The sequence below is a fragment of the Sinocyclocheilus rhinocerous genome, unplaced genomic scaffold, assembly GCF_001515625.1.
Source record: "Sinocyclocheilus rhinocerous isolate Xijiao unplaced genomic scaffold, SAMN03320098_v1.1 scaffold95, whole genome shotgun sequence".
NCBI classification, from domain to species: Eukaryota; Metazoa; Chordata; class Actinopteri; order Cypriniformes; family Cyprinidae; genus Sinocyclocheilus; species Sinocyclocheilus rhinocerous.
In genome coordinates, this window is record NW_015662004.1 from 1188022 (window position 1) to 1207456 (window position 19435).

The 19435-nt window shown below is 38.8% G+C and overlaps 1 protein-coding gene across 1 annotated transcript in view; it reads right to left on the reverse strand.

Annotated features, from left to right (window-relative positions):
• Positions 1-81: 81 nt before the first annotated feature.
• LOC107727272 (CREB3 regulatory factor) overlaps positions 82-19435 on the reverse strand; it is a 22589-nt gene continuing 3235 nt past the window's right edge. Inside the window, exons 2-9 of the mRNA XM_016537090.1 lie at positions 8942-9151; positions 8727-8852; positions 6804-7998; positions 4809-5003; positions 4456-4645; positions 4136-4209; positions 3819-3941; positions 82-2502 (exon numbers count right to left, since the gene is read on the reverse strand). Coding sequence (XP_016392576.1) covers positions 2384-2502; positions 3819-3941; positions 4136-4209; positions 4456-4645; positions 4809-5003; positions 6804-7998; positions 8727-8852; positions 8942-8950 — 2031 coding nt within the window. The 5' untranslated portion in view covers positions 8951-9151 and the 3' untranslated portion in view covers positions 82-2383. The remainder of the gene's footprint in view (positions 2503-3818; positions 3942-4135; positions 4210-4455; positions 4646-4808; positions 5004-6803; positions 7999-8726; positions 8853-8941; positions 9152-19435) is intronic.

The window sequence follows — 19435 nt, forward strand, 5'->3', positions numbered from 1 at the left end:
TAATTTTAAAGCACAATTTTTATTTTTATGCTATTTCGAATTGTTTGAATTACAGTAATGAGAATTTGGGTGTAAGGTGTGCTTAATTTTTATTTTAAGGCTTCACTGTGTTTATGCACAATATAATTTATATATATTTTTTTTCGATACTGGGGTTAAAAACAACCTGGACTTTTTATTGTGAGATTCGGGCGATTAAGTATATATACGTTATACATACGATTGTGTTAAATACAATTTTAAAAGAGGATTTTAACTGACAATCTATCTTTATACAATTTGCAAAGGATCATCTGATTTCCCTTAGCAAGATAAGAGCTTTCGAAAACATTTCCGAATTTTCCGAGAGGGATCTGTGGGTAGTGCAGAAAGGAAAGTTAAAGGCAATCTCTACAAAAATATACGCAATTCAATTTCTCTTTCAACAATACTCAAGAGTAAGAAGACAAAAATAGAAATGTTTCACGCCGAGTAACATCATTTCAAAAGGTTAATGTGTGCACGGATTAATGCGTATTCAAACTATAAACATGTATAATTTTTTGTATATGCACTCTCCTCTACAACTATAGGAAGAATAGTAAACCTTTTGGTTCTGTGATATCTTCTATGGGCAAAATAGAAGAATCTCCATTAACTTTATAGCTTATCTTTTAAATACGCAAAACAAAACTTCGGTGGAGGGAAACCGAATGGCGGTACAAATGTGTCAAAGAAATATATATGAGAACAAAAAGAACAGTACAAAATTGGATGAGGATGCAAATGAATGCTTCTTTCTGCAGAGAATTGGACCCAAGCAAATTTCACAGTTCAGTAGAATCCCTGACCCTACCATTTTTCCTACATTCAATACGGTGTCAGGTAAGCTGTGCAAAACCTTACTTAGACTGGCTAGTTGCCATTTTCAGTTGCATGTGTCTTTGGTACAAAAAACAAAACAATCAAAATATAGTGTGCAAATATCATTTTTTTGTTTTTTATATGTGAATATTTCTCATATATCACGACACCGCCCACCCCCCATCCCCTCTTAAATGAAGTACCGAAAAAAGTACATTTGCCAGAGCCATCTTAAAATACAAAGCACAGACTCTGTGGCATATATCTATATTTTCCATGTTCCTATGTACATTCAGAGTATCTTTAAAGAGCTGAAATACATTACAAACCTCCCCACCCCCCCACTGACTCCCCTTGCTTTCTGCTAAATGGTCCATTTGCGCTCTCTATTGAGTTTTATTTTTCCTCAACTCCGCAATTACAAGGCACAATGAATCTTACTTGTATAAAGTACAAATATAAACAAAACCCAATCTGGGAATCAGCTTTTTTTTTTAAGCCCCTTTTGAGAACTTGCAAAACAACATCAAAGGTGATTTGACGTGAGGGCACTTCAACCAAAGTGTAGAAAGGAAAAGATTTCACCAGTGGATAATAATCGATCAATCAGCCTATTTACAATAAGGAATTCAACTGACCATCTGCTCAAGTCAAGGAAAGAAGAAAGAAAATAAAAAAAAATTTAAAAACACACACACACTCTCTCTCTCTCTCTCTTTCCAACCTGAGACGATCGCAAATCTGTGGAAAAGGGCATCTGAGGCCCGTTTCCTCACCTGCTACTCTCCTGAAACATCCCTGTTCTACATATATACACCGAACATCAGTAACTTTGCGCTATACATCGGTATTTGTGTTCTTTCGTGTTTGCCTTTTTGTAGTTGGTGTATCTCAATTGATCCTCAAAAAAATTGCTTGGAACAGGATTCCCCCCAGGACACTTACACCCTCAGTTGAGAGATTAATAAGTGCATAAAGTAGGCCTAACTCGGGTGAAATCGTACATGCCGTGTTCAAAAACTCAGAAAGTCTGCATTTACACCTTTTTGACCGCTAAATCAAAGGATCTAATGCCTTCGTAGTTTCTCTGCAGAGTGCGCCTCTGCTTTCCAAAACTCTTAATGGGCATTTGACAGATTTAGCTGGACGCAAGAGGAAAATGGCTACAGCAACAACTGGTGCTCATTGTTTAGCTTTTTTCCTCTCTCTTTTTCTTATTTGTTGGAGGTATCTCGTATATTGGCTTTTAATATTTGCAACATGGCGGCCTGTTGATCGATACCAGCCACATGCACACATGGTAGGAAACAGACTATTGAGTGCAAAGGTTAACTACTAGTTTCATTTCCACTGGTGCGCATGAGGTGAATATATACATACGTATGCACGGACAAGTAGTATCGTATGCATGTATTCACTTTAAATGTGAGGATGCGTCTCCAAGTGAAAATGGGCATGCAGAGTGTTGGGCCGTTACAGTGTGGGACAAGAATGGCGCGGATGGCTTCGTGTGTGCTCCGAGGTGTCTTTCGGCGTGACTCTACACCTTCGATGTGGGCACACGCAATCCCACCAGCCCTCCGGTGGGATCTCCTTTCCCAGTGTTCTCCAGGATCTGATTCACAAAGTCTGAAGTCTGGCCGGCCACTGGTGGCTGCACTGTATGAACAAAAGAGAAGTTATTAATGAAACTATAGAAGTAATATAATAAAACTGTTAGGTGGGAATGTCAATTAAAGTGCAAAAATGTTGCCACAATAGTCATGTGCATACGTTTTCAGACCAGGAACTAAGACTAAATAGAGTAGCAAAGTAGCCTACCTTGATCTTAAAGGAGACATATTATGCCCCTTTTTACAATATGTAATATAAGTCTCTGGTGTCCATAGAATGTGTCTGAAGTTTCAGCTCAAAATACTCCACAAATCATTTATTAAATCATTTTGAAAATGCCTATTTTGAGTGGAAGCAGAAACACGCTGTTTTTCGGGCCTGTCTCTTTAAATGCAAATGAGCTGCTGCTCCCCGCCCCCTTTTCCAGAATAGAGCTGCGCCATTAGAGCTCGGACCTGCTAAAAAAAACATCTGTTTTGGTTCTGATTATCATGTTTATCGCGCTGAAATCATGCGTTTTAAACCATATTAGTTTAAACTTCTGATATATGGTTTTCTGTGCGCACACAACCGAAGCAAACGGACAGAAAGCGGCCACCAGACAGCATTTGAGTACTTTTTTGAACCGGTTCATTGAAACGAACTGTCCGAAAGAACTGGTTCGCGGAAAAGAACCGGACTTCCCATCACTAGTGGAAACGTGCAGATTAAGGGGCGGTAATATTATAACGAGATCCCTTTGCCACATCACCAAGGGAGCGAAATCAGACGCGCTTTTTCAGACGCTTGCAGAAAAAGGCTTACCAAAACACCGGGGACCTGATTATAGCACTTAAAACCTGGAAAAGTCAGATTTTCATGATATGTCACCTTTAAAGGATAAGTTTTCATAAGAGTTTTGTTGTTAGTTACAGGCTGTTTACTTCCCAGTCTATGCTGAGATCATGAGCTTCCAACATGTTGAAAAAATATTTAAAAAATATTCATCTTGTGTTCTTTTAAAGCTGTTTTTGGAACTTATATAACAGTAGGATGAGGTCATGTCATGAGGTGATGTGCTGATTCTGATGTGCTAACAAAAATTTCTTCAGAAAACAGTTTAGATACAACAGAGGTCACAGCATGGAGCGAAGCAATGTGAAGGCTCTTAAAATTCTTGAAGACACAAGGATAGCAGCTGCTGGAGAAGATGCAGCTTGATCGTGCTTGTAAGGCATGCAGATTTCTTGCAACTCAGCTTGTAAGATGTATCGAGTTGTTAGTGGTGTGTTTGAGGAGAAACTTGAAGACAGCTTGTACAAGATCACACATAATTTGCATTTGCAGTGTTAATAATAATGCAATGTAGCACATTTTCTTACCTAAGGTATCCTCAATGAGTTTATCCAGCTTCTCGGTCATGCTTGTTCTTTTGTCATGTGAGATATCCTGAACTCTGCTGACTATCTCTTCTTTGATTGCATTGATCACAAACAGCAAACAATCTGAAAAAGAAGACAATCATATATTTGTCTCATTGGCAAATTTGCTCGGTTATAAGTATGCACAAAAACTTAACTGATCTAAAAACTAGTCTTGTTTCAAAGGTAAGCAAAGTGGTTACACTCAATCTACACTCTACAATAAACAATATCAAGCACTTCCTTTAATATTTAATTTCCATGTCTAAACAATGTACCATATTCAGTTCCAAGGCCCCATAACTTGACTTTGTTGGCTTCATACTGAGCTTTCTTTTTCAGCCTGCAGGCCCTAGGGAAGAAAAAAAAACCCACACACAGAGAGAAGAATCAAGAAGAGTGTTTCACTAAAAAAAGTCATTTTGGTGTGCTGTATTTCAGCATTTTAATCATTTTAAACAGCACACAATGTAGTTTACCCAGTCTATCTAGAGTGGTATTGCTTTATAGGATTTTCAGTTTAAGGGAAAACATTGGGATGTGAGCTTTAAGAAATAAAAGAAGTAGTAGTTCAAGGAGTACGTGGATACGGCTTTACCTGGATGCAAGCTTGTTCTTCTCCTTTCGAGACCGAGGCCGAGCGGTTAGGGGTAACTCACTAACCGGAGTCAGGTCACTAATGACTTTATTGAGTTTCCGGAGTTCATTGCCGATCTGAAGCAGCTTCCGAGGGTTTGGAGTAAGATCTTCCACATCCGTCCGCCGCGACTTCTTCAGTGTGTATTTTCCTAAACAATTCAGACAAACAGTAACGTTAAATATATCAGGCTTAAAGGGAATTTTCATAAAAGCTTTAAATACTGTGATCTGTTGTAATTATAATCTGGAACATAAATTGAAAAGGTCCTTCTTTGTTCATAGATTTTATATGATGGAGAGTGAATGTCTCACCATGGTGCAGGCCATTCTTTTGGTACATGTTGCTGGGAAGTGTGTCTCTGTCCCATTCGGAGGGTTTCAGCATGCGCTCCTGTTTGGATGGGATGAGCTGCTCGCTATACTCCCAAAAGTATCGACGCTTTCCCCTCTTTCTGGAAATTCCAGCCGTCAGGCCTTTGACATCATCAGCCATATCAGTGTCACATCCTGTTTGAAAGATAGGATGGTAATGAGGCAAAGAAAGAAATGAACAATGATCTTTTCCTATCCTGCATTTACAGAATCCCTAAACCATTATAATCTTGTAAATGTACAATCATAATTCTCAATTCAACCATAAGTCACAAGGGCTCGTTCAAGATATTAGTAGCTTCATAGTTTCAAATTAGGGCAGCGCACACAAGTTTTCACTAGGGATGCACACAATACCAAATACAAGTACTGATACTTCTGTTTTGGTATTTGCTGTTACGTATACCAGTATTTACCAGTACAGTCCAGGGAGACTGATGATTATTATTTTCATCAAATATGAACTTTAACAGCAAATACAGGAGACTATTTAAGCATACCGCAATGGATAAAATTACAATGATTACAAACCAATCTTTTGCAACACTTCCGTGTCCTTTAGACCAACCTGGGAAAAAAAGCTTTTGTTTTTTTTCCATTTCAGGCTTCATTTAAGCTGACTAGCTAACAAAACAGTACAAGACAAAAAACAAATATTATACGTTTCCAATTCTTGTTTTTGACGGGTACAAAATTTGGGTCTCTTCCGTTTCCAACAGGATGGGTGGAGGAGGACACATAGATTTTGACACAAATCAGCATACTTCAAAGATCCCTATCTAACTGTTTTCTGTCATCTTTTCTGGTGTCACTATGTCTGCACTATTTGACAAATACAAACTCTGAAATTGCAAACTGCTGCAATTAATCATATGCACTGGTCAAAAAAGTTTTACCAAAGTAAAATATGCGTATTGCAATTTAATAAATATAATAAATAAATAACTACACGTTTACTTAGCTATCTAAATGGGGACATTCCATAGACATCAAATGTTGTAAACGGAAACTCAAAAATGCTTGTATGTATTTAAATTCTTATAATTTAAAATTATTAATTTCATTATCTTAATGAAACACATTAAAGTCTTGTGGTTTTGGAACAACACGAGGGTGAACAATTGATGACAATTTTCATTTCTAGGTAACCAAACAGTTTCTGGTCCCCATTGACTTTTCATAGTATTTTTTCCCAATACGATGGAAGTCACTGGCGACCAGGAACTGTTTGGTTACCCACATTCTTCAAAATATATATTTTTTATGTTCAACAGAAGAAAGAAACTCATTCAAGTTTGGACCATTGAGTGTGAGTAAATGATGACAGAATTTTCATTTTTGGGTTGACTAATCCTTCAAGTACACACAGACACACACAAAATTACAAAATGCGTACATTTTTAGCTCCATAACACCACTCAAACAAACAAACAAATAAATAAATAAAATACAAGAAAAAATAATAATAATAACCGAAGAGATTCACGCATTTAAGAACCTGTATGCATTTGCTTTTGGGTGGCATCACAACAATTTACTGTAATTTATGTCATTTTTATGTATAACAAAGTATTGGGTAAGATCATCTGTTAGTTTCACTTCCCTTTGGTTATCTGCACACAACCTACAATGCACTTTCCAAGTAGCTAACTCCTAGAATGAACTGGATTTCCCAATGCTGCTTAAGAGCAATGACATTCTAGGAGAATTAACTCTATATACTCTCTCTTTCTGTTCACTCAGTTATAGGCCTATTTGTACTAAATGTACTGTGCACTCGCTTGGTGGCACTGAATTTTGTACCTCCAAAAGTCTGATGCTTTGTGTTTCGAATGTACAGAACAGCATGTATTGATACCAGTATCATTATCATAGCATCCCTAGTTTTTATGCATTTGTCTACAACAGCATCAAGAAAAAGATGTCATTTCGCACCTGGCTCTGAGAATGCGTCACTAATGTAGTCGTCTTTGTCGCCCTCATAGTCCTCGTCTTCCTCCTCCTCTTCCTCTTCATTCTCTGAGAGCTCATGTTCACTGCCAAACCCTTCATCATGATCTTCATCGTCTAGATCCAATCCCTCTGCCTCCTCCTCTTCTTCCTCTTCTTCACCTTCTTCCTCCTCCTCCTCTTCCTCCTCTTCTTCCATGTCAGCAGTTGCCTTCCCTGCCAGCCTGGCCCTGGTCAAGAATAACGAGTAGTTGTGCTCTTCCTCCTTCTTTTTGTCAGCGGCAGAAGCGTCGGATCCAAGGGCACTCACGGTGAGCAAGGTTTCACTGCCGGCAGCTGCAGCGAAGGGGACTTTGTGTGGCACCGTCCTCAGGGTCCCTATTTCTGGACCAGGACCAGTCGGTACCTCTTGTTTAGGAGTCTCCACTCTCTTTTCACAGCTAATGGAAGAGGCCGTGTTAGAAGCGTCGACGGCTGGGTCCTCGCTGACCTGCGAAGCTGACGACTCGTGCTCCTGGATAAGAGGAGAGGCAGAAACACTAATCTGGGCGGAGCTCTCTACTAAAGGCTTGCGTGGTACGCTGATGCGTACCTTGGCTTTGCGAACGTAATCCATGTTGCCCAGAGGTGCAGTCGAGGCTTTGCTAGGGCCCTGAAACTGGCCCTTGGCCATTATGTCAGTGCTGGAGGGAACAGGCCAGGTAGCTTTCTGGGATCCCTCTGCAAAGTCCGGCAGAGGGTTGTGACTCGATGAGGAGCTGGTTGCAGAGTGGCTGAGTTTGTTAGTCTTCTTGGCCATGGTGGGAGGTGGAAACAAAAGCTGCTTTTGACCCACCAGCAAGTCCGGATGGTAAAGAGTGTCACAAACTGGCTGCGAGTCCTCACTGTTGAGCTGGGCCAGGGTCGGTGTCTGTCCTATCACCTCCTCATCCTGGTAAGGGCTGGAAAAGTCATCAAGGCCCAAGAAATCTACTTCCTTGGTGCCCCAGATATCACAACTGGTGAGGCGAGTGTACTTAGTCAAGTCCTCCCAGTACGTGTCCCACTGCTCAAAGTTTGAGCTATAAGCAGGGTCGTTATCTACCAGTTCAGGTAGATGATCCATGCTGTCCAAGTCTTTGCAGTCTCCGACTGTGAAAATATTTCCTCTAGGGCTCTGGCGACAAGTCATGTCCCGATCCTGCAAACGTTCAAAAATGTAACTCAACTTTGTACGGCAGACTAAAGAAACTGGTGGGGTTTTCACACTTGAAATTAATAACCCAGTGTCATTAACATAACCCTGGGTAATCTTGTTCCATGTTTTACACTGTCTAGACTTTACCTTGGGTTGTAATTAATTTAGGGCTGTTAGGTTTCAGGATTTCACATTTCTCATTTGAGCACTGTGTTAATGTTTTTATCTGCATATTTACGAGGTTAGTATCTTTTATTGGACAAGTCCAGTATGCAGCCTGGTTTAATGACTGCTTGTCCATTTGTGGAAATGTTGCCACAACTATTTCTAGCTATCTTCTGGAACACTATGCAAAAATAATACTGTCAATTTGTCACTCTATACATGACACAATGTGTAACCATTATGTGCTGAAAATTTTATTTAATTAAATTTAATAAAATGCACAGCACTTGGGGCTCATAGCAAACTTCCAAGTGGGCCCCAATATGACTTGTGTGATTTCTAGACCTGGAAAACTCATGCAAATTAATAACATTTTAAAACACTATAGGCACTTTGATAAAGAATATACATTTTTCTAGTTATGCTAAGCTTAAAATATTTAATCGGGCAGAAATTGTGAGTAAAAATATTTTATAAAATCCTTATCCTTTTAGTAAATCAATGAACATGATTTACATTATTTTTTTACTTATTAATTCATGGCCACATTTTATAGTCGTTCTTACCAGTTCATACATGAAATCTGGGTCAGAACTGTTAGCCAACAGGTCTGTGCTGGTCAGCACCTGGTCAGTAAAAGAGCAGTTTTGAAAGGCATCCCCAAAGGGAGTATCCATTCCGGTAATGCTGGGCTGTAAGATGAAAGCAAGAGAAGCATACCATGACATCTATTTCAAAATACCTCAACCTGGCACCCAAATTTGAACGACAGGGCCCATACCAGAGGCATTGCAGATCTTCAGTTCCTTGACGGAAACTTTTCTGCCACCTCCCCCGTCTCAGTCGCCCTATCTTTTCGTCAATCTCTGGAGGAAATTTGATTTTATATCATAAAAAACAGCATAAAAAACAGAAAGTTCTTGTTTTAAATATGGAGGCTTTAGCAGCAAATTTAAGTATGGCTGAGTTGTCCTCCTCACTTGACTGTTGTCTGTGGAAAGAAAACAGAACAGGAGAGCAGTTAGCTAGCACAAGTGTTATAATAACACAAACTATCTGCAAAAACATCGGTGTACAAAACAGGACACTCGGCCTGCGCAGTCTGGTAGAGCAAGTCTATAAACAAAATGTCACTTACAAGCTGCTAACTGGCACAGACTATGAAAAACTGAGAGGAAACAGCTGTCAAAAACAACTGTGTGCTGACATTAGAACAGCCACAGACAGGTTTGTCTCATAGACATCAATGCTTTTTCACATCTGCAAACATCTGCAGAAACACTGTGGTTTTCCTAAAAAGGTCCAGCTATGGTCAAAAAAGCTAGGGAGGTTGCCTGGGATCCATGGAGGAAGAGAAGGGAGCCCTAAATCGTGTCAGATTGTTGGGCGGCATTAGTGCAAGAGCATCGAACATAGGGCTATTTTTAAAACAACATCGGCGGAACCCTTTCCCCTCGACAGACAGACAGCCATAGGCAGCGAGACCCGAAACGCTGGACACTCAAAATCAACAGAAATACGTCGGAGCATGTGAGGCTTGTGCTGGCCAGCTTCAGCGCGGAGCAAAACAATCCTGTCTCTCTTGTGCTTGATGACATAATTTCCTCCTGGTGCACCAAGCAAGTCAAATAAGCGTCTTATCACCCTTTGGCTTTGTGTGCGGCAGGGTTTGCATACAGCCCACAGAACCAGAGTGAGAAAAAAACACACTGAAAAACATTTCCCTTCAGCGCTCCACTATTCTACTGTTTACTTACTGATAGCCTACAAACCATAACTAGATTTTTAAACTTTCCAAAGAAAATGTGAGTGGTGCAAATCTTTGACTGGTTTTTAGGGCGTTCTGGTTGGTTTTCCGTACATTGCTAAGAGGTATCTAGGGTGTTCTGGGTGGTTTCTAAGGAGTTGCTAGGGTAGTTACTTACTGGCCAAGTCTCCTCAACAAGCCACACAATTTGAAGTATTATTCTTTTCGCTAACCCAAAAGCGGAGTTCACAATGAAAGCAATGTACAGCGACAAGTGACCTGTAGTCATTTTCAATGAGAGCTCCCAGTTTCCGACGACATGAGCGACAGTAACCACTGACAACAGGATGTGGGACTTTAACTTTTAAATTTAACTTCATGCAAATGAACAGAGACTCGTTGGAACGAACAGTACGAAATGGAGTAAAGTCAATAAAGCTCATGTGCTGACATCTGTGAGATAATGAGAGTTTGAATCAAGCATTGATAAATCTTGTTCATGATATGAGATTACAAACCGCTGTAATTTAAATACAAAAGCTTTCTCTTCGTATTGCACATTTTTAGCAAAAATAAAACTGTCCCTACATCTGAAAATGCCTACTTCCCTAATAAACAGTATGTGAATTAAGTAGTATGCCCGGATTCATATGATGCATTTCAGGTCAAAAAGATTAAATTTACGAGCTGAATGCATATAAATGCCACCACAAAGTCGCAAATGGGAAACTTTTATATTCACATTCATACTATAAAAAAACATGCTTTTTTTAAGATTTATTTTTGGCCTTCATTATGATAGGACAGCATGTAGACAGGAAACGAAATGGGAGAGAGAGAGAGAGAGAGAGGGATGGGATCGGGAAAGGTCAACGAGCCGGGACTCGAACTCGGGACAACCGAAGTGCAATGCTGCTATATGTCGACGCGCTGCCCAAGAAGCTATCGGCCCCGACAGAACATATTTTTTTTTATTGGTCATCAAGTTCATTACTCATTACTTAGACAGTATGTGTCTTCAGATGCACTATGAGACACCTTGTTGTATGCTAAGCTAGTAGGCAAAGCTAGTAGGCAATGTGAAAGCACAAAAAACAGAAAACATTTAGCCTTTTAGCTCTGGTAATACACGACACTTAAAATAAATTAATTAGCATATTTTCATGATCACCAATTAATACTAATCAGACACCAAACTGAACACCCATAAAACCCACTGTCTTAGCCAATCGAATAGAGCGCTACAGTGAAGACGTATTTTTGTAGGTCAAACCGGAAATTCCTTCCACCAAAACCCAACAGTATTTTTCCATTGGCTTTTAGATTATTGCAGAAAATAAGCTCTGTGAGCAAATGTTTATGATTCTTAAATACACTACTCTGGAATACACTACACAACTTTTGCCCACATTTTTGCCCTGATTTACAGTCACAGTTGAGGCTAGTTGTTGAAAGTCAGAGCCAGTCTGCGTTGACAGGTTTCATAGAAAGTTGCGTAGCGTATCACGGTCAGCTCTTTTCAGATTTTAAAAGTGTATTCCAGCCTTTACGCTTTTGTTCTTCATGCTATTCTCCACAACTGAACACAACTTTTATGAATTTTACAGCCTAAATGCAATCGTCAGACATAAAAAAGCTAAACATAGTATATAAACAAACTACACCACAGTCGCATGACTCCAATGTTCCAACATTAAGGCTACGTTTACACTAGTACGTTTTCATTTTAAAATGGCGTTTTAAAATGAAAACGACCCTCGTCTACACTTGCGTTTTCACTGCATTTCAGAAATGTTCTCCATCCACACTACAATCGAAAACGCATGTCACATGACCATTCATGCAGGTACAACCATAGATATGTATACATATCTATGGGCACAACAATGAGCATGATGTTATTGTTTACACAAGGATAGGCAGAGCGAATGTGGGCAGCCACGCCATCGTTTTCAAAAATCTCAGAGTCTACGATTATTACTGATGTATTTTATGTTGTAGAATAAAACACAAAAATATCCTGGGTTTGTGTTAACCAGAGACCTTATTTCAGGCATTTACCCAAAAACCCATTTAAAAAACCCATTGAGTTCAGGACTATAGAAGCTAAATTGCTAACTTGTTTCTGGGTTTTGGCCAACAAAAACACGTCATCCCAGCAGGAATTTATGGTTTTGGGGTGGAATAAGGATAGGATTCTGTGGGGGAATAGAATCTTTCTTGACACCGGCAATGGATTTCTGTATTCCAGGAAGAGGAACGTAGGAACGTAAACCTAGCAAAAGGTACAGTGACCTGGTGGGCTCCAAACAAACAAAACTGCTGTCAGTGTGAATGTGCATATGGGCAATAATAATAGTGATTTGCATTGAGTCCTCCTACAACAACCAACATGTACATTGGTCAAAACTGGGGCTGGGCTGTTAATGGACATTATGGGGCAATTCAGTCTGGAAGAGAGATCAGACTCTGCATTAGCAAAGTGAAATGAGGAAGAGACACAGGCTCTCTGTATGAGCAATCCTGCCAAAATATATATCCACCTGTTGTGATAACTCATCTCAGCATGATCGCTATAAGGAGGGCAATGTGGAGGAACGTCTACCCAGCATATTTACATTCACAGTACAGTATCACTGTTTACGTGTTATTTATAGTGATCGACCAATATTGATATTTTATAACCGATACCGATACCAATTATTTGCATGTTTATGTGCCCGATAACCGATATGCAGAACCGATATTTATTTACTGTTATAAAGTAAATAAATGACTGAGTGAAGTAAGTCCATACTTCACTTTGGTTTTTCCTCCTTTCAGTCATCTTAAAAAAAGTGTTGAAAATTAGCAGTCTTTCATGTTAAATTTAATCTTCACATTATAACAATAAAAAAACATTTTACTTAAAGCATCAGCACCAATACTAATATTAACAATAAGCAAAATAAATGTAGAAGGTCTAATGTTTTCAAATGGAGAAAATAAATAAAGGAAAGGAGTCATATCAACTTCATTTTAAACTACAGTTTTAGTAGGTTTATAAGATGTTTAATAGGCTAAAGAGTGAAGAATAATTCACTGGATTACCAATATTAATTTTGATATGCTAGCCTACCAAGGACTAACAGCAACACATGTGAAAATACAGGACAGATGGAACGAAGAGAAAGAGAAACAGAGATCAGCTGATACGGATTATTTTGTGTAGCAAACAAGAATTGTTCTCATGAATACAAGTCCCTGAGTGGCTGAAATGAAAGGTCTCTCAATAGGATCTGGGAGTAACAGACTATAGATCAGAGGAAATATGATGCTAGTGCTTTTGAAATTATGGTTTTGCACTAAATACCCATGCTCGAAAACGTCACTTCAAAATGGCACTTGATGGAGTCTGAGGTTAGCCAATCAAATCCCAGTTTGGTTTTGCAAAGGTTTCATCACAGACGTTGAATATCACAAAATCTAAATTTAATTAAAAAAACTAGTGTTGATTTAGTTAAAAAAAGAAGAAGATTTTCATTACTGTATACAATTATATAATGCAAACTATCGTTCCTAAGTTTGGGGTAGTTAAGATTTTTGAATGTTTTTTTAAAGAGTTTTTCAAAGTCTCTTATGCTCACCAAGACAATTAAATATTATTAAATATTATTACAATTTACAATAACAGTTTTCTATTTTAATATATTTTAAAAATCTATTATATCATTGTGATAGCAAAGCTACATTTTCAGCAGCCATTACGCCAATTTTCAGTGTCACATGATCATTCAGAAACCACCTGTTTTATATGGTAATTTGCTGATTTGCACCACAAGAAACATATTTATTATAATCAATGCTGAAAAAAGTTGTGCTGCTTAATATTTTTGACCGGTAGTGTGTGTACAATTAGCAATGTTAGATTCATGAACAAATCAGTTGAAGAGGTTCACAAAACTGGTCTGAATGATTCGTTCGTGAATAGGACTGAATACGAATACGCCAACAGGTAAGGACCCAGCTTAAAGGGATAGTTCACCCAAAAATGAAAATTTTATGTTTATCTGCTTACCCCCAGGGCATCCAAGATGTAGGTGACTTTGTTTCTTCAGTAGAACACAAACAAAGATTTTTAACTCAAACCGTTGGAGTCTGTCAGTCTTATAATGGAAGTGAATGGGAAACACGGCTTTGAGAGTCAAAAAAAAAAAACATACACAAACAAAACCAAATTAAACCCTGCGGCTCCTGACGATACCAGACTGCAACGGTTTGAGTTAAAAATCTTCGTTTGTGGCTGACAAGGTGACAAGGAAGTTACTTTCATAGCCATTAAAACTTCTTACACTATCTCAGACCACATTCACTGATGGCTATTCGTTAGCACTATTATGCACTTTCTATTTACTTTCTATAACTATTTATTTCTTAATTTCCACTACTTTTTCCTTACATCACATACTTTAATGAACGATCGGCAATGCTGCCCAAGGTGCCTTCCCCGACTCTGCAGATATATCCAGCAATATATCTAGCAATTTAATCTGTATGACACAAAATCAAAGCAACATTAATCTCAGATATTATAAAACACACCTGTAAAGAAAACCATAATGGATCACATATGAGCCTATGGATGTACTTGTAGTATCTCTTGATTTCAAAAACAACTCTTTGGATGGACTAATTGCACTGAGCTTCAAGACGTACTTCCAATTTAAAATAATATGGGTCACTTACTTCCGTTCAAGAGTAAAGAGTTTATTACCAGTGCTCCTTTAGTAAAAAAAGTACACTTCAAATACAGCAATGTTCCATCGTGTGGACATCAAGTGGCAACCTGACACACAAAATCATTGTATATAAACAAAAATGTAATTTCAATAAAATTCTGAAATGTACTAGAGGAATTCTTTATTTATCACAAAAAATAAATAAATAAAATTAAAAGCTTGAGTTTGAGTCTTTGGTTTCTAAATGCCTCTTGAATTCAGTTGGTTTGATGCTCTCTGCAGCCAATCATTCACCGCACAAAACACATTGTGTTCAGTAAAAACCATATTTATCCTCACTGCAAGTGAACCTGTATTTAATGTAGCCTGGTTTGTCCTTTCGTTTGCCTTGCTCATGTCTTTAATGAAGACAAGGCCACGCCACGCAACCTGTACATGTTGGTATTTGCCTAGTTTTTACCAAGCAAAAGATGAATCATTTGATTGACTTTTATTGAAAGACAAAGGCAACACTTTCTCCTCCCTTTTAAAGTCCGATTAATTTGCTTTTCAAACTTTGTTTTTCTAACCAGCTGGGAACCACTGATCTAACAGACTGAATAATATATTTTCCATCACCATTGTTTCCATAACAATTTACCCAATACTTTTACCCATTTACCCATAAGACTTTCGTTCATCTTTGGAACACAAATCTATCATCCATTTAATTCATTTTCACTTTATATGAAGAACAGATTTCATTTCTTTTCTTCTCAAATAAACATTGATCAATGCACAAACAATCATGGTAAACAGTAGGGCTGGGTTTTGTCACAAATTTTGCAATTCAATTTGATAATCCTTCACTAGCTTGTGATTCGATTCGATTCCGATTTCAATTTGATTCGATTCAATATCGATTGTTTTGAATATATATCAGGTACAGGACATGACAAATTTTCTCAAGGAAAAAAAATCTCTCAACTAATGCTGTAAAATATAACTGAGAGTCAATAATATGAAGGTTGAAATTTGCTGATTTGTAAACAAACACTTAAAATATATATATATTTTTTGTAATATTAAAATTATAATACTAACTTTAACTTTAAATTACATAATTATATTTCTACTCCAATTCGTTTTTTTAAATAATAAACATTTAAATGGTGGTTGTCACAAAAACTTGACAGATTTATTCAAACATAAATTAAATATTAAAGAACAGTAAAAAAAATTATAATGAATATGCTATATGATGCATATTTAGCAAAATGCTCCCGTGACGAGAGGGGCGGGGCCGAGAGCCGTGGGAACGGAGCGAGGCTGGTGGAGTACATGCTAATGCGCGACACCTGCCTGCCGTCCGTAAGGGATCAGAGGAGTCGCCGCCGTTTGCCTGAGGCCGGAGCCGGCTGCCCGAACCCGGAGGAGCAGTCGCCATCCACCGGGCGGCGGAGGAGTGTCGGGCCGTCCACCGAGGGCTATCCAGTGCTGCCGCCAGTCATCGCGGAAGAGTTTACCCAGCTGGTGGAGGGCCGAGCGTCAGTGTGTCTGGGAACCGGAACAAGATTTTTTTTCCCTCTCTCCCCTCTGTCTCTCCTCATCCTTCCGTCTCCTTTTCTCTCACCTCGTCTGTCTGTCCTTACCCCCAGGTACGCCGCGGCCGCCATGATCGGCTCCCCCGGAGGGCGCAGTCTCGTGGGTACCCCCGGCCTGCTAGGGGCGATGGGGGTATGTGACGAGAGGGGCGGGGCCGAGAGCCGTGGGAACGGAGCGAGGCCGGTGGAGTACATGCTAATGCGCGACACCTGCGCCACTCACCGGTCTTGAGTCCCACGGAGGAGCTCCGGAAGGATAAAAGGAGGAGTGACGACAGTGTTGGACGAGAGAGGACCAGGCCTGGATTTTATTTTGTGTTTTGGTTCTGTTTGTGCGCGACAGTCGTCCACGAGGGGCTGTCGCACTGTTTTGTTTTTATTTTATTATTAAAGTTTTGTTTAAATGTTCGCCGGTTACCGCCTCCTTCTTCCCGACCTACGAACGTTGTTACAGCTCTTCTTTAGACTTAATTTTTCTAGCTGACTAATGAGTTTATGGTCACCGAATAAGTTTTTCTGTGGTAAATGTGACGTTACGTGACATTGTTTACAAGCTATTGTCGTCTTTGCGCATTTGAAACACTGATTGAGCGATTACATGAGACAGGATACGGATTTTGGTAAGTTGTACTCTTTATTTTAACATACCTTCGGATGTTCATTCATGTTTATTTCTTGCTGTAACTGCTATTAAAGCGGAGGAGATGATCCGTTCACGCTGCTGCTTCTAACCGAGGTGCTACAGCGATCTGTCACTCCACATTAACCAGTGCCAAAACGGCATTTAATATTTGAATAGTGGAATAAAATGGACAGAATTTGAAATCTAAAACTTTGTTTCATATCAAAATTAACAAATCCTAAAGCTTATTGCAATTTATTGGATGGGAGGCGTATTCATTATCTGACAGGCTAGACTAATCGATTCTTGGGATTTATGAATCAATATAGTTTCATAAAAATGAGAATCGATTAAAATCGAGAAATCAATATTTTTTTACCCAGCCCTAGTAAACAGAATCTCAAACGTTCGGGCATTATGTGCAAAAACTAATGAGATTTGCTCTTGTGCATCATGCATGCACTTTTGAGATTATTTATTAGTGCCCAAGCACCAACAGTGTGTGGACCCTATTGCAATTGCTCTGTTTCTTCTTCTTCTTCTTTTTCTTCTCCAAAGTGAATCGCATTTTTGAGGGCCTAAACATGCTTGAAAACTCACAAAACTTTGGCACACGCGTCAACTGGCAAAAATTTGCATCTGATATGGGTCTCAAAATTGGGCATGGCAAATTGTCGTGATAGCACCACCTCTAAAATTTAAAAATTCGAAGCGAAATCCTTGAGCAAAGTCCTAAACGCAACAGAAAGTCAGCCATTTTGAATTTCCTTTACGTTTTTTTGTGCAGTTTTTGCCATTTTCAGAACTCGAGCGATGCTAAATTTTGACGATCTTGAGTTTTTGTTAAAGGGTGTGTCCGTGGCGGCCTGACAAATTTTCGATGATTCACCATGGAAAATTACGTTGTTGTAACTAGTGGTCAACCGATACGGGTTTTTTGACAGCCGATGCAGATATCTTAGAAAGCAGGGTGGCCGATGGCCAATATAAAGCCGATATAATTTTATTTATTTTAATTAATATTTAAGAAATTTGAAATCATTTGAAAATGGATTAAAAATAATAATTACACATAATTGTGTAAAATAAACATACTTATACTTTAGAAGACAAAGCATTTTTCACAAATAAATATTTAATGAAAATCTAATTGAATAGGAAGTAAACACTGTAACCAACAGGGCACTCAGTATTCTGGTGTACATTTTTTTTTTTTTAAATAAAGTCAAGGTAACATTAATTTTACAAACAGCAGCACACAATGAAAATTACATGAAATGCATAAAGCGCAGCATAATTTGAAATCACGAGTTTAGTTTGTCGATCGCACGTCTCCAGTGAGTTGCCTGGGTTGCGTACGTATATGTGGGGCGGAGCTATCAAAATAGGGGCAAGACCCTTTTGGGGTAGGGGCGTGTTTGTTTTGGTGATTTCAAATATCAACATTGGCTACCAGAAATCGCTTACTCTGCCTTTAAGCTAAATCAAAATTGTAGATAAGTCACATTAACTGAAAGCCATAAAAAGTAGAATAACTTACGTAAGGAGGTGCAATGAATGCTGTTACCCAAAATGCAGTAGTTGTAACAAACAGAATACGGGAGTAGTTGTGAAATGTTTCAAACCACCAAAGAGGTTTTAAATGACAGTAGTCAATTTGAAAAAATAAAGTCTATTTTATCATGCCAGCTTTCTGCAATATTCAAATTTTTTTCTTATAAAAGTTTTGCATGTGCATGAACTAAAAATGTACTAGTTTTTTGCAGTGTGCATTTACAGTCCGCCGCTTTGTTATGTACAAGCTGAAGAATCTTAAGCGTAGGCGTGCTGTAATCAAATTGGTGGCCTTTGCGCTAAAGCTACAGACACACTTCGGCTAATACACAGGAAGTATGACAGGAGACAGTCTAGTGCTTATATACGATTCATATTTAATTTAGACATGTCCTGTTAGCTCCAAGGTCTGTCTGTGCCTTAAAAGGACAGTCTGTCCTAATTACAAACAAGCTTACATTTTGCAGTCCAGCCTTTAAATGCACAGACTTACTCTGCAAATGTCAGAGGTCTCTGCTCGCTGAGACAGCAACAGCACTTCTTACACAAAGGCAAACGCTTGGCTCTCAGTCTCGCACTCAAGGACAACTGAAGCGCTTTGAAAAACAACTGAAATAGTGCATATATTAAAGCTGCAGTCCGTAAGTTTTGCCTCTTTGTCGCCATCTCTGTTTCAAAAACCTGCAATTGCAGCTGTGTGCGGATTTATATTCCACGCGTGGGGTTGTGCTCCAGCACGGATGAATCTAATGTTTTGAGGTGAATGTGTGGCAGTCAGTCACCGCACCGGTGTGGATATTTACTGTACTTCGCAATCACATATTCTAGCCTACGTCTTGGAATATATGACCCACATAAGAATTTTCACCGTATGCTGTCATCTAAACAAGTAAGTAACAACGATGCACATTTAAAACTGGAATATAATTTCATTTCATTTGCATGTGTTTCATAAACGCATAATCCTTTCTGGATTACAATACGCCATCAAAATGATAAAATGAATTATTCTAGCTGCTGTGAGAAAAGGCTATAAACGATGCGCCACCTG